This window comes from Anastrepha ludens, chromosome X, assembly GCF_028408465.1.
Source record: "Anastrepha ludens isolate Willacy chromosome X, idAnaLude1.1, whole genome shotgun sequence".
NCBI classification, from domain to species: domain Eukaryota; kingdom Metazoa; phylum Arthropoda; class Insecta; order Diptera; family Tephritidae; genus Anastrepha; species Anastrepha ludens.
Genome location: NC_071503.1, coordinates 26,611,045 through 26,627,636, shown reverse-complemented (window position 1 = coordinate 26,627,636; position 16,592 = coordinate 26,611,045). Strand labels below are relative to the sequence as shown.

Sequence of the window (16,592 nt, the reverse complement as noted above, 5' to 3'; positions counted from 1 at the left end):
AAATTGTTCGATTCATTAGATTTGACAGCGAGCGTACAAGAGCAGTTCGGCTAGAAGCCGATAAGGCTGCTCCAATATCTGAATTGTGGACACAAATCTGCAAATCTGCGCAAATATTACCAACCATCTGGAGAAATTACTATGGATGAACAATTATTTGCTTATCGCGGTCGAACTAGGTTTACTCAGTACATACCCTCTAAGCCTGCCAAGTATGGGATAAAGGTTTGGTTTGCATGCGATGCTAAGTCGTTCTATCCACTCAAAAGTGATATATACTGGAAAAAACTCAAATGCTGGTCGAGCAAATAACGTAGGTGAAGGTGTTGTGCAAAGGTTAGTATGCCATTGGGAGAACACCGGAAGGACTATTATTTGTGACAATTTTTTTACATCGCTAAACTTAGGCAAGCATTTAATGTCCAAAGGTCTTGCTATTCTTGGTACTGTTCGTCAAAATAAAACGTTTATGCCATATGAAATGAAGGCTGACCGCAATCGTGCTGAAGAATCTTCCATTTTCGGGTTTCTCGACGGAAAGTTTAATCGAAATGGCACTGGATCGATCCCTTTCTGCTACATCTAATGTTGATTCATCTATTTTACCTGATATTTCCAACGATAAACAACCAAAATATCCTGTACCTTGTCAATACTGTGAAATAGGAAGTCGTAACAACACACGAAAAATCTGTAGTTGGTGCAAAAAAGCAGTGTGTAATGCACATGCCGAAACATATATTTTAGGAAAATGCTGTTCAACTCCTGAAAATTAACACATTTTTTGTATTAAAATTATCACCTGAATTCAATATTTTTAAATAAAAAGGTTATTACACACGTACAAGTAAAAAAAAACACCATACACGTCTTTTTTTCTTAACATTACATTGGTTTTGCATGCAATTACGTAGTTACTACAAATGTAGTAAGCCGACCGGGCACGTAAGATTTAAATCCCGGGCACATGAAGGTTAAAAGGCAATGTACCACCACTACTTGTCATATGGATACGTGGTATCAATACACGTTTGTATTTCGAACAACCTGTCAATACTTCGCAATCAATCGAATTATGATGCATTACTTTTACTCTCATTCTTGTTCCATTAACTAATCCATGCGATGTATTCAAATTTCGTATAAGTACAACAATGCAATTTAATTTCAATTTTAATTTGTGAGGAGGAAATCCACTTACATCGAGTGTATTTAATAATTCAACCTGAAAATTATTTATTTCAATTTCATCATCTGACACTATTTTATCATAGCTGTGATAAATTTCGAATTCGTTTGGCATACGATTCATAACATCATTGTTTATGATTGCACAACATTCATTTGTAGGCGCAAGTACGAAATTTTCAATTATTGCACTTGCCAACAAATTCTGACCAATATTACCATAAATGTCATTTATAATATTTTCAAAAATTTCCAATCAAATCTTTAGGAATTTCAATAATATCTTCTCCAAATTCTGGATACGTAATAAAATCTATTTCATGTGGTAAAGCTCTCATATTTCTTGTTAAAATTTCTTTATGAAAGGAATGGTATTCTGGCCAACTTTTAATACAATTTTCAATGAGATTTGCACGTGATCCACGTGGCACAACAGGTAATATTTGCCTAAAGTCTCCACATAAAAGAATTGTTTTGCCACCAAACAATTTAATCTTATCTTCTTCTACTATACATAAATCTCGTAATAATTTATCAATAACTTTCAATACTTGAAGTGGACACATAGAAACTTCATCAATAATAATTAATGATGCAGCGTTAATATTGCGACAATTAATACTATTAGGTGTTACGTTTACAACAAAAATTTCTAAAATTGGAATTGTCAATTTAAAAACATTATGTAATGTTCTTCCTCCATTAAAGTGTTGAAGCTGTACCAGTTGGAATGCAACGAAGATTAAGCGAATTAATTTTATGAATTATTGCTTTTTGTACAAATGTTTTTCCACAGCCTGCATAAGCGCTCAAACAAAAAACATTTGATCCAGTATCATGATGCATTACTTCTCTAATAACTTTATCAATAATGAGTTTTTGCCCTTCATTTGCTTGGCCATACATTTCACCAAATAATTATTCATTTTCCATTGGGTCAACAAATTCAATTTCATCTTCTTCTGTTATATGTCTTGGTATTGGTAAACCCAATGCCTCACATGTAACATTATCTATAATATAAAAATTCAGCCGTTTTTCGCGTTGTGATGAACTTTTCGGAGAATGGCTAACCCATTTTAAGCAAACTTTGCTACATTGAAGAGACACATCTGGAGAAGGTTTGTAACTATGTTTGGTTAAAATCTCCTTTACTTCTTCGTCAACACACAGTATACACGAGGCAGCGTTCTTTTTACGCGTGTGGTTGTTATTGTAAACGGTTGCATGGAGCGTACATTTTACTCACATGTGTACAAGTTAACGCAGCATTATTTATTAAATTAAATTAAATTTTCATTCCATTACATACATTTCAGCGGAAAGCAAACATACATACATATACATATATTCATACAGCAGTGGCTGCACGCCTGCATTCGCATAGAATAGAAACATACAAATTAGCAGGCACAGCTGTAGCTGACCGCCTGCAATAATTAATCGTAACACAACATGATGCAAAGAATAATGAGATGGCGCCCATCGTGGTCCCGTTACTTTGCGCTCAGCGAATTTGACAACTAGTTACGTGATTTTAGCTCCAGTATGGCCAGACTACCATTTTCGTAACTTGATTTAGCATTTTTTTTTTGTTATTTTTATTATTTTTTGTCTCGGAGTTTTAGTTCTTTCTTCATGACATTTTTCTAGCTGTTCTAATTAAAATGTCATGTTTATAATTTTGTAAAATATACATTTTTTAATAATTATTTAAATAATTCACTCAGTTTTATTTAGCTTTACTTTATTTTAACATCTGGTGGCATTGCCCGCGATTGCCGGTGTTGTTGGTGTTCTTCTGCTTTCGGCAGTCAAATCTCTCTCTCGCTACTGCAGAGTTGCCTAGCTTTGGATATAAAAACGCACTAAATGCCCATTTAAAGAAAATACAACACGAAATTTTTATTGTGTTAAGTAAGAACTTTGTATGCGTGACAAATTGTCTGTAGAATGAGCGTTTTTTTTAAATAAATGTGTTATGCTTATGTACAATTTAATTTATTGGTTTCTTTTGTTAAGCGAGACTCTTTTGTTAAGGGAACGAGTTATTTGCTATATTTGAGGTTATGTAACTAGATAAGGTATTCTTTTTATAAAAATGTCATTATGGTTTCTGAAGTATTTTCTGGTATTTTGTTGCTTATTTTTACTATGAATACACCTCTTGATGCTCTATGTCTCACTAAGGATTGATGACCGGAAGAAACGATTACACCTCTATGGTTTCAATTCGCATTCAATAAATTCAAAGGCTTTTTAAAATGTGTAAAAAGGTTTTCAATCTTAAGAAGAGTTGAGAGAGGGGCATTTAATATTTTTGCATAGCCTTAAATGGAGCCAAACATTAAATTTGCACTTTCAAATTATCAAATTTTATAAGAGTAAAAAAAATTTTCATTAGCACTAAAATCTTCTCAGAGTGGCCTTTTTAAAACTTCTTTTGTATAATAATACAGTTTTTTTTCAACCCAAAGTCTCGGTAGCCTTAAATTAAAAACAAAAAGAAACAAACACCAAACTTAAAAATTGTCGCATTTTCGGTATAAAAAAGCACTAAATTTATTGCGAAGAGCAAATGGTTGGCAATACTGCACAACTCTGCAAACGTGACGTCACGTACGCTCTGATGGGCGCAATCTTCTTTCTATCATTCTTGGTAACACAATGCTGCTGTGACTAACTTAACACTTTGCTTAAATACTTCTTCTTTACACACTTCGGGATAACCGAAGTAAAACCATTAGCTCAACGAACCTGAACAGGTCGTCGCTAAAAAAGTACTTAAGCAAGGCCGTTTTCTTAGAAGATTTCCAAAGGTTATCAGTAATAGTGCATAGTGAAAGTAAGTGTTAAAACTAACAAGAAAGTGTTTTATTTGGTAAAGTGTTCAAGTGAAGCAGTTTCCAGGCATCAACCAAAGAGATAAAAAAAGTGCGTCAGAAATATTTAAGAGAAGAGATTGTTTTCACATTTTCCAACGATATTTTCACGAAAAATTTACGAAATATATATTAATTTTGCAAATGATTGATAACAAGTGAAACAGTGAATAAATGGTGTGAAAAATACACACAACAGAAATCGGCAAAAATAATTAATATTTTAGAAGTTTTTACTTAAGATATTTAAGAAAAGAGATTGTTTTCACACTTTCCGTAGATATTTTCAAGAAAAATTTCAAAAATATATATTATTATTATTATTATTATTTGAAAATTGGAAAAGTAATGAATTACAATCACAAAGAATTAAAAAGCATTAGCGACTAGGCCATCAGCTTATATATTATTTTTGCTGATCATTTCCCATTTCTGTTCTGTGTAATTTTCATTTCAACGCGTGCTCACAGTTCAATTATATTTTTAAAAGATGGCGCTAACAGTATGTTAATTTGAATTCCAGTTTAAAACTAAGAAAAGTAGCAATCAGGAGTTCAGAGTGACATAAAGAAGACCACTTTGATTCGGTAAAAGAAATGCCGAGAGGTAGACGACATGCTAACATCGGACGTAACACACGTCACAATAGAAATGTGCAAAATCACAGACAAAATGAAAGTGAGGAAAATCATGCTGATAGATTAAGTCAATAAAGAGATCGTACTAGGTCACGTTCTCAAAATCGGCCAATAAATATCAATTCTGTAAATTTGAATGGTGCAGCATTTCAATATGATCCACAACTTGATTATTCATCTCACAAATACGTTGTCGTTGGAAGTATGGATAAAATTTGCGGATTTTGTCAAGCATTGAAATTCAAAACTCGAACACCAGGCATGTGTTGCGCTGCAGGAAAAGTTCGTTTACCAGACATACAATACCCGCCCGAACCATTAGCTACATTATTATCGGGAACATCCCCCGATTCCAAACATTTTCTTGAAAAAATTTCCACATATAATTCATGTTTTCAAATGACATCTTTTGGTGCTGGGAAAAGTATATCCGATAACTTCATGCCAACGTTCAAGGTAATACATAAACTTCAACGTTCAACAACATTCGCTGACACATCTTGAATCATTAGATTTTATGGACACAAATTATGGCTTTTTTCAGATTCAAGGGCAAGCATATCACTTAATAGGCTCATTACTAGCACTACCCGATCAAGAGTCAAAATGTTTGCAAATTTATTGCATTAATGACAACGATGATGAACTTGAAGCACGGTGTGCATTTTCCAGAAATATAAACAGAGTCATTATGAGAGAGTTACAAGATTTATTACACACACACAATGTTTTGGTGCAAAGCTTTAAAACAACAATCGAAAGATTATCATCTGATAATCATAAAATTAAAATTGATGCAAATAAAACGCCTGCCGGCGAACATCGTGGAAGATACAATCCACCAACTTCAAGCAACGAGGTTGCAATTGTTATGTCTGGAGATGAATTTCAACCCAATGCATCGAAAATATGATGCATTACAATATCCTCTTATGTTCTGTCGTGGTGAAGATGGTTATTCGATTGATATAAAACAAATAAATCCAGCAAATGGTCAAGAAATAAATAATGAATTATTATGCATACAGAATCATGATAAGAGAAAATCAAGAGAATCACATTTTAAAATATCGTAAATTATTTCATCAGTATATTGACATGTATGCGAAAATAGAAACAGAACGATTGAATTACATTAGATTCAACCAAAGAAAATTGCGCTGTGACGAATACATAGACTTACGAGATGCAATTAACAACGATACCAACGTTAATAACATTGGTAAAATGGTAATATTACCTTCATCGTATACAGGCAGTCCAAGGCATTTGCATGAATACGCCCAAGATGCAATGTGTTATGTCAGAAATTATAGTCGACCCGACTTATTCACAACTTTCACATGCAATCCAATGGGATGATATTAAGAATCATTTATATACTGGGCAATCAGCTACTGATAGGCATGACATTACTGCAAGAGTGTTTAGACGTAAGCTACAGTCTCTAATAGATTTTATTGTAAAACATAAAGTTTACGGAAATGTACAATGTTTCATGTATTCTGTGGAATGGCAAAAAAGAGGCTTGCCTCATGCGCATATTTTGATTTGGTTAAAACAAAAACTGACCACAGATAAAATTGATCATATTATATGTGCTGAAATTCCAGATATAAATGAAGATCCAGAATAACATACTACTGTAACCAAAAACATGATTCATGGACCGTGTGGTACGTTAAATCAAAATTCTCCATGTATGGTTGATGGTAAATGTTCAAAAAACTACCCAAGGCAATTAATTGCTGAAACAATTACTGGAAATGATGGATATCCATTGTACCGTAGAAGATCACCAGAAGATAATGGAAAAACAGTCACTGTGAAAATAAATAATCAAGATGTGGAGATCGATAACCGTTGGATAGTTCCGTATTCCAAATTATTATCGAAAACATTTAACGCACATATAAATGTTGAATATTGTAACTCCGTAAAATCCATCAAATACATATGCAAATATATCAATAAAGGATGTGAAATGGCAGTATTTGGAGTTGTAAATCGAAATGATGAAATTTCTAATTACCAAATGGGAAGATACATTAGTAGCAACGAAGCAGTTTGGAGAATATTATCATTTCCGATTCATGATCGCCATCCAGCTGTTATTCATTTGTTAGTCCATTTAGAAAATGAACAAAGTGTTTATTTCACTGAAAATACTGCTCAACAAATGACCGAACGACCACCAGCAACAACACTAACTGCATTTTTCAACTTATGTGAAACAGATTCATTTGCAAGAACATTGCTTTATTCAAATGTTCCTAAATATTGTACTTGGAATACATCATCAAGGTCCTGGGTACGAAGGCAACGAGGAATACCTGTAGATGGATATCCACGTGTTCATTTGGGTGATGCAATCGGACGACTTTACACTGTGCATCCAAGTAAAGTGGAATGTTTCTATTTACGTTACTCTTAGTTGATATTCCCGGCCCAAGATCATTCGAAAGTTTGAAACGAGTTAATGGTCATCTTTGTTATACTTATCAGCAAGCATGGAAAGAATTGAATTTGCTTGAAAATGATAATCAGTGGGATGCAACTCTTATGGATGCATGTGCAACAAGTTCTTCACACCAAATAAGAACACTATTTGCCATCATTATTGCTACATGTTTCCCAGCAAACCCAAAAGAATTGTGGAGTACTTACCAAGAATACATGACAGAAGATATCCTACATCAAGTACGTCGCATTACTGCAAATCCAAATTTGAATTATACAGATGAATTAATAGGACTATGAATAAGTTCGTGCGGTTTTTTTTCGAAATTTGAAACTTTATTGACGTAAAATGGTTACAAATTTAATATTCAAAATATTGTCCATCGCTTACTACTACTTTTTCCCATCTTTCTGGCAATTCACGGATTCCCTTTGTGAAAAATTCGGTCGGTTTTGCCGCAATCCACGAATCGATCCATTTTTTGACTTCATCGTAATTACGGAAGTGCTGGTCAGCCAGGCCATGTTGCATCGATCGGAAGAGATAGTAATCGGATGGCGCAAGATCTGGACTATACGGCGGGTGGGGTAGGACATCCCATTTGAGCGTTTCTAAGTATGTTTTGACCACTTGTGCAACATGTGGCCGAGCATTGTCATGTTGCAAAATAACTTTGTCGTGTCTATCGGCGTATTGCGGCCGTTTTTCTCGCAGTGCTCGGCTCAAACGCATCAATTGTCGTCGGTAGACATCCCCCGTAATCGTTTCATTCGGTTTCAGTAGCTCATAATACACAACACCCAGCTGGTCCCACCAGATACACAGCATAACCTTCAGGCCATGAATATTCTGCGCCGACGTCGATGTTGAAGCATGGCCAGGGTATCCATACGTTGCCCGACGTTTTGGATTGTCGTAATGGACCCACTTTTCATCGCCAGTCACAATTCGATGCAAAAAACCCTTTCTTTTGTGCCGTTGAAGCAGTTGTTCGCATGCCATAAAACGGCGTTCAACGTCTCTTGGCTTCAATTCATACGGCACCCAATGGCCTACCTTTCGGATCATTCCCATGGCTTTTAAACGTTTGGAAATGGTTGATTGATCAACTCCCAAAGTTTTTGCAACCTCTTCTTGCGTTTGAGCCGGATCTTGATCGAGCAATTCCTCCAATTCGGTATCCATGAACTTTGGCGGCGCACCCTCGCGTTCTTCGTCTTCCAAGCCAAAATCACCACTTTTAAAGCGTGCAAACCACTTCTGGCACGTTCGCTCAGATAGAGCATGCTCACCATAAACTTCCACCAAGATACGATGACTTTCGGCTGCTTTTTTCTTCATATTAAAATAATGAAGAAGAATTCCCCGCAAAAACACATTATTTGGCACGAAATTCGACATTTTCAAGTGTGGTAAAAATATTGTTGTTTACGCTTCAAATAAAAAACTTATACTGACGTTTGTGCCTTACGACAGTAGCTCTCCAATGAATGTTTGGAAATGTGGATCGATGGAATAATAATCAAGTTACGCCATCTGTTGTAAAACCGCACGAACTTATTCATAGTCCTATTATATAATGAGGCATTAATTAAAATCGAAGACTTTTGGCTGATGATTGCAAATAAAACTCTGAGTGAGTTAGGTATGATCGCACCAAATCGTCCGATGCATGATGTATACAATGTAGAATTAAGACGTGAAAAAGAATATGATCGAAATGATCTGAACACATTTGTAACAACAAACCTACCAAAATTAAACACAGAACAAAGGGAAGCATATGACCCAATTATAGACAATGTTGCAAATGAATATTCTTCTTAGATGCACCAGATGGGACTGGAAAAACGTTTTTGTTGTCGTTAATTTTGACCACCATTCGATCACAGAATAATATTGCATTGGCTTTGGCATCATCTGGAATAGCGGAAACTTTATTGGACGGCGGTCGCACTGCACATTCTGCATTAAAGTTACCATTAAATATGCAAGTAAATGAAGAACCAATTTGCAACATTTCTAAAAATTCTGAAATGGGAAAGGTTTTACAAACATGTAAAATTATTGTATGGGATGAATGTACGATGGCTCATAAAAAATCTCTGGAAGCCTTAAATAGAACACTGAAAGATTTTCGAAATAATACAAACATATTTGGTGGTGCACTAATATATAAATGGACGAAAGCCAATTGATAAGAATACAGGCATGATCACACTTCCAACTAATTTTTGTACCGTAACAGAATAAAGAGTACAATTAGTGCAAAATGTATTCCCAAATATTGCACCAAACTATCGAAATCAAGATTGGCTAAGCGAGAGAGCTATATTAGCTGCCAAAAATGTCGATGTCAATGAAATCAATGCCAGTATTTTGACTCAAATTCCAGGTGAAGTTGTCACCTATAAATCAATTGATTCAATCACTAATCCCGACGATGTAGTGAGTTATCCAATTGAATTTTTGAATTCACTTAACTTGCCGCAGTGATCATTATGTTGCGAAATATCAATCAGCCGAAACTATGCAATGGGACAAGATTAGCAGTGAAACGGACAATGAACAATGTAATTGAAGCAACAATTTTGAAAGGCAAATTTAAAGGTGAAGATGTTTTGATTCCGCGCATTCCAATGATTTCAACAGATTTGCCTTTTGATTTTAAGCGACTTCAATTTCCCATTCGCCTTGCTTTTGCTATTACAATCAATAAGTTTCAAGGTCAAACACTGCAATTATGTGGAACTGACCTAACTTATCCATGCTTTGGACATGGGCAACTGTATGTAGGATGTTCCCGAGTAGGGAAACCATCGTTACTTTATATTTATACACCGCATGAAAATAAAACCAAAAATTTTGTGTATCAGAAGGCTTTAGAATAAGTTGTTAGTTTACAATCATTAGAGTAAGTCACTAAAATAAATAAAACATTGTTATTAGAATAAGTCACAAAATAATGGCCGAGCATGAATTAAATGATGAAACAAGAAAAAACAAAGAACACTTTTCATTTATATTTTTCTTTCACCCAGCGAAGCGGGTGAGGGTCCGCTAGTGACTTAATAAAATTTCTTCAATTTCATTTAGAGCACAATTAAATGAAGTTTCTTCATTAAAATCTCTCGTGCAATCTTCGCTTAAATGCAATTTAAATTCCATCCACAGTTGCAAAGCATTAGCGGGTACTTTTAATGCACAAATAAAAGCAAATAATTCCCGCTTTGGTGACTGAAATTCTTTTGCTTTATTTAAACATTCTTTCCATTCATTATCATTTGACGCAATTCTGCGTCCATGACACGCTTCAATAAACCTATTATACTGAATGTCATTATATTTTCTAATATCTGCAAATGATTTTGGACCTTTTACATGTAACAATTATAATCTCAAATGAAATAATTCAACATCTTTTGGCGATATAACATACATTCTTGTTAATATTTTTTCCCCTCCCAAAAGTTTTCTTTGCCATCTTTTTTGCGCATTATTCCAAACATAATACTTTGGGATATCAATATATTTGAATTGGTGTGCATAACGATCTTCGTCATTCAATTGAAAATATGCTAATAACTTTGTGTTTTTACCATTAGCAATGGCTTGTCGCTCTTGACCTTCACGAAATACAATATTTTGTGTATTTGGCAAATGTATATCCAATCTTATAATTGAATGTGATTGATAATGCATTGGATACTCATAAATGCGCCACATAGCTTCTGTTGAACCAACATAACGGCCATTCAAATAATTTATAATTTCATCAATACGATCATTATGAAGTGCACCAATTTCTACAGTTGCACCATCATATCCCTTATATACATATTTGTATATATATTTAACATTTTTAACAGTAGTGCACACCTCAACATTAATATGACAATTGAATTTAGCAGATAAATATGGATTATATGGAACTACATATCTGTTATCAAGTGAATGACCTCTAACATCTACAGAAGCACCATTATCACGTCTTCGATAAAGAGGATAACCGTTAACTGATTCACGTGTGAGGTCATTGAATTCTTTTGGATAATTTTTGGAACATTTTCCATCAACCATACAGACTGCATTAGGATTTAAATGACCACATGGGCCATGCATCATATTATTTTTAACAATATCATACAATTTTCTTTGTGTTTGAACATTTGGTATTTCTGCACATACTACTTTATCAATATCAATTGATCCACATATTTTATCTTTTTCAGTTAAAGAAATTGAAATATGAGCATGAGGTAAACCTCTTTTTTGAAACTCAATTGTATAAATAATCGCTTCCACTTTTCCGAAAATACCCTTTTTCGTCAATTCATTTATTAATTTTTTCAATTTTATTTTGAAACTCTAATAATAATATCCGGCCTATAATTAGCTGGCTCATGTTCAATATGACCTACAATTTCCGGCCATTGAGGATTGCAAACCATTGTTTTAAGTAATGATGACTTTCCAAAATGTTGAACTGTACACATCGCATCTAAATAATTTTGATACATGTTACGTGGTGATCCACTAAAAGTAGATGGTAAAATTATTTTTCTTCCAACATTTCCTTGAACTCCCTCATCTGATTGAAGATAACACAGTCCTGCGAGGGTGAGTTTCTAGAATGGCTGTACTTGTTTCTTGTAGTTTTTTATGCGCTGAAAACGAATCTGACCTTCAAAATGCTCCATCACGTCAGGATTTTTGGTAAATGAAGCCTAAAAGGTCAAAAAATGGCCATTTTAGCCATTTTTGATAATTTTTTTTGGGATAGAAAATTTTTTTTTCAATTTTCGACGAAAAGGTCGCATAGTACAACTCTTTAGCTTTAAAACCCATTTTTTTAAATTATTGTACGATTTTTTAAAAAAAAGTTATGACATTTTAAAATTAACAGTTTCAGTTTCGCCAATAGACGTTATACCCAACGTATACGTACAATAATCGTACAATAATTTAAAAAAATGGGTTTTAAAGCTAAAGAGTTGTACTATGCGACCTTTTCGTCGAAAATTGAAAAAAAAAAATTTTCTATCCCAAAAAAAATTATCAAAAATGGCTAAAATGGCCATTTTTTGACCTTTTAGGCTTCATTTACCAAAAATCCTGACGTGATGGAGCATTTTGAAGGTCAGATTCGTTTTCAGCGCATAAAAAACTACAACAAACAAGTACAGCCATTCTAGAAACTGAAAAAAGTTAAATTTCGCAGGCCTGTGTAATCAGTTAAATTATTATGAAGTTCTGCACCCAAATTTGCCTGATTACATTTTATAAAATGTAGCCGAGCTCCCTCAATTCGTACATATACATCAACGATCCATTGCAAAAAAAGTTTTTGTGAATGACGCAGAAGACTAAAATTATTTCTTATTTCAAGTCTATAGCATGCATATTGTAAAATAGTTACTTTTACGCGAGGTGCTTCTGACCTTGAAGTGGTAACTAAATGATGTGCAATATTTGGATGCCACCCTGTATCACCATTAGGAAATAACAAAGGATAGGCCATTGGATCCAATGATGAATCCAAAACTGACACATGTTTTAAAACGCATATCCATTCTATTAAGATCAACTGTAATCAACATGCAAACTTCACGTCCAACACGTCGATCACAATGTTCTTTCATTGAAATAAACGAACGGACAAATCGATTTGATATTCTCAATTCTTCTATTATATAATATTACGCATCAATTCATTATTACAACTTGCATTTGTTTCTACACGCATTCTATATGAAGTAGCAGTATCAACATCATAAAAATACAATTGTGCATAGCAAGGATTATAACCATAAGCTGGCGTCATTGGTCCAGCTCTATGATAAAACGTATCGTGAATTTCAAAATGATAAATACCTTGCATAACTTCATCATTAACTTGTGCTGCTGAACTAATCATTGCAAAACAGGAATTATATTTGGGAATATTTTCGAAATAATTCTTTGCTTGTCGCTTTTTATTAATATCATTAGAAATTAAATCCACATAAAGCCCCTTGAAAAAATTATTATCAGATAATCTCTCTAAAAAAACTTTTCCTTTATGACAACACGATGTAAATAGATTTCTACTCCCTCCCGGTACCTCACCTTCAAAATGTTGTGCATTGCATCGAAAACAAATTAAATTCATTTCACCACATCCAAGAAAAGGACTTTCAGTCCAATACACTCAAAAAAATTAAAGGGCCAACTTGCCCTGCAAATGAAACACTAAAGGATCAAAGTTAGAATTTACAAGGTTTATTTACTACAAAGGTAAATGTTACAAGCTACGGTTAATGTCCACTACGCAACTGCCCCTTGATGTGCGCTGCAGGCCTTTATAGGTTTGGGTCGTTCTGCTGCCTTCAGGTGCGCCGTGTCTTGGTACGCTGGCTCCGCCCCTAGCTTCCCACGGTTGGCATGCACTGGTGGCATGTGCAAGTATTTCACAATCGTGTGAAACATAATTTGCTGACGCTGCGTCTGGCTCCGTTCTTAGTGCGTTAGCATTAGTACGTGGTACCTGATATGTAACTGGCCTTGACTTAGGGTGTTGGGTTGTCTTATAGAATAACAGCGACTATGCTGATGCAGCGGCACGTGTATCGGTAAGGTGTGGGAATGCAATATGTTGGGTGCCGCAGCGTGTTAACTCCTCCCCCTTTAAATATCTGCGTCCCGCAGATTAGGTGAGGAAGGACGTTTCTCGATCCTTCGACTAAGTTGGTTCTCGATTTTTATTTCGGGTAAGTGGATCCTTGCTGTGAGCTTCCTCCAGATAAACCAAATTATCACCATAAGTAACAGTAGTCCCGATCCCTCGGATAATATGAACCAATTCGTCTCAGATTTAAGGTGCTTCAATATTTGCAAGTTGTCAATTGCCATTCCATGTACCAGATCGAGGTTTATAGCCATTGTGCGGTTCGTGACGCTAGTTAGGATTGGTGGGAGCACCTGAACTCCTGAGGTGGTAATGCTTGAGTATGTTTGGTTGTTGATTACTACCGTCTCGTTGTCTACACGGAGAATATAGGAACCGTTAAGATTAGTAGTGGTTTTACCTGAACTTATGTTGCCAACGAAATTGTTCAGGAAAATAGTATCATCTTTGATTACTTCGACGGTAGATGCGTTGCTTGTCAAGTAAGGACAACTTGTTTCTCCGCCCTTGAGGAGACGAGCCAAACAACCAGCCTCCGGTAGCAGGTCCAAGGATTTTTTTTCACATACCATTGCTGAGGATAAGTGCAAACAGTCTCCCCTTATGCCAAACGTCTCCTGTTTGCTTATAAGGATAGTTTTGTACGCCAATTCTATCCGATGGCCCTTCTGGACATTAGCTCGTGTGATAAGGTGGTTGAATCTTTCCTCCGTGACCTTAGGCAGAGATAACACGTACAGCAATAGCGTGTTGTTGGTGTAGACCGAAGGTTTGCTATACTCGATGGCTTCAATGGCATTACTGTATGGAAGGATGTCAATCTCGCCAACAAGCTGGTTAACTTCTTCCTTGCTTAAGAGATTGCTATTGACGATGCCAGCCTTAGCCATTTGGCAGGCGCGTATCAGCTCGTTCACGTCTTCCTTCAGAATAGCTATCTTGTTTTGGACATCCTGCTCGAGCCTTTCCCTGGTTCTTCGATCGACGACGTCATTTGTGATCGTCACAACGCTGTTTAGCTTCTGCAATACTTCGTTAGTTTTTTTTTTGAAAATTGCATTGTTTACCTTGTATTGCCTGTTACTATTTTGGTTAAGGGAGTTTTCGTTGTTAAGGACCTTATCCCAGTCGAGCGCATCTGGTGAACCAGCTATCCATTTCCAGGCAGACCCTATCCAATTGATGGATCGCTTCGATCTCGCAAGTTTGTGCCCTCTCAGTTCATCCAAGTGTGTGCGAATTCTGTTTAGTTGGAACAGCAGTACTTCTGTGGTTGTTGTTGTTTCATTGAGGTTGGTTAGTAAATGCTCCAGTTGATTCGTTGTCAAGTCATAACGCTCTAGATCTATAACGTGAATGAGCTTAAAGTGTCCATCGATGATCCAGCCGTTCCCATCTCGTATAGTGGCCAATGGTGAGCCTATTTCAAATATCTCATAAGAGTGCGCAGTGGCGCAGAGGCAGATGCTATGAGTTATAGTAATGTTAGTAAATTGTTTGCTTACATAAAAAATGGAAAATTATTATCTTAGTGCCTATTTTACTAAGCTATTCTATGGAATTTCAAATAATTCATTCGAACAAAATTATCATCTTAGTGTCTACTTTACTAAGCTATTCTATTTCTATTTCAAATATCTCATTCGAACAGTAAATTTCTTAAGAGTATGCGAACTTAGTGTCTACTCCTTATTCTAGGGACTTATCCTAGTTTTGAGTTGCGCAGTGGAGGGTGAATTAGTAAAGCTGGTGAAGTCTATTGTGTTAAAAAAAGGTTTTTCTATTTTCGTTAGTTGGGAACCCAGTAGTGAAGTAGTTGGTTAAATTGGTTGCAAGTTGCCTTAAGCTCGATTAGTGTTATTTTAGTTATCGAAAGGTTTAAAATTGTTAGTTGGTTATGAAAAAATTTCAAATTGTTAATTAGTTAATTTGTTAGTAAATTTAGTTTAAATTTTTTCTTTTTTCTTTTTTTTTTATATTTTTTTTTATATTAGTATTTAATTTAAATTTTTTCTTTTTGCTTTTTTATTTATATTTTTTGCCTTTTATGCATGTTTGCTTTTCCATATTTTTGGACCCATCTTTATTTGTTGTAAAAAAAAATTGTGTTTTAAATTTTTGCATTGGAATATGGGTATTAACTTGACTATGGAAGGTCCGCGTTGATCCCTTTTAGTCGCAAGCGTTTATGATTGCAAGCGACCTACTCATGGCACGGATGACTTCACGCAAGTAAGCAGAAGATCATTTTGGGGGAATTGAACCCCTCCGCATCGGTTACCCCACACCAGTGAGAAAAGTGGAATTGAACCACTATAACTTCAACGGCTACAAGCGCGTTAACGCTTGCATTCGTACCTCCGAATTCTACTGATCTTAAGCTTCTTATTAACCCTTTGACCAATGGTATCTCACACTTTAATGCTTAGTGATTTAGTAATTTTTTGGTAGCATTCCTTTTTTTGTTTTTCTTTGCACCTTTTAGGTGTTTATGTACAACTTAATTGCGTAATTTTGCATCGGAATGTAGGCGTTTCTCTCAGCTGACATTGGAAGGCTCGCGTTGATCCCTTTTAGCCATAAGCGTTGATAGTTGCAAATGGCCTACTCATGGCACGAGTGGCTTCACGTCAATTAAAGCAGAGACCTCGTGGTGGAGTTGAACCACGCCGATTGCAATCATTCGAACCATCGAGTTATTTGGAATTGAACCAACATCTGACTAGATCGGCTGCAAAAAATTTGCACCCATACCC

The 16,592-nt window shown here is 35.3% G+C and overlaps 2 protein-coding genes across 2 annotated transcripts; both read right to left on the bottom strand.

Annotated features, from left to right (window-relative positions):
- Positions 1-2,106: 2,106 nt before the first annotated feature.
- Positions 2,107-11,294, bottom strand: LOC128869838 (uncharacterized). Its single transcript, XM_054112438.1, has 2 exons — positions 10,769-11,294; positions 2,107-2,201 (listed from the first exon to the last, which is right to left on the bottom strand). Exons 1-2 carry the CDS (start codon positions 11,292-11,294, stop codon positions 2,107-2,109), a joined length of 621 nt encoding a protein of 206 aa, XP_053968413.1.
- Positions 11,295-13,408: 2,114 nt separating this feature from the next.
- Positions 13,409-15,355, bottom strand: LOC128870463 (uncharacterized). Its single transcript, XM_054113137.1, has 2 exons — positions 14,904-15,355; positions 13,409-14,855 (listed from the first exon to the last, which is right to left on the bottom strand). Exon 2 carries the CDS (start codon positions 14,724-14,726, stop codon positions 13,836-13,838), a length of 891 nt encoding a protein of 296 aa, XP_053969112.1. The 5' UTR covers positions 14,727-14,855; positions 14,904-15,355; the 3' UTR covers positions 13,409-13,835.
- Between the last annotated feature and the right edge of the window lie 1,237 nt (positions 15,356-16,592).

What these genes read in the sequence shown, in the direction of transcription:
- LOC128869838 (XM_054112438.1), bottom strand. Translation starts at nt 11,294, where the DNA reads ATGATGCATGGCCCATGTGGTCATTTAAATCCTAATGCAGTCTGTATG. An exon ending in GCGACAAGCCATTGCTAATG is followed by an intron (nt 2,202 to 10,768) that starts GTAAAAACACAA and finishes TTTATATTATAG; the next exon opens with ATAATGTTACATGTGAGGCA.
- LOC128870463 (XM_054113137.1), bottom strand. Translation starts at nt 14,726, where the DNA reads ATGGCTAAGGCTGGCATCGTCAATAGCAATCTCTTAAGCAAGGAAGAA.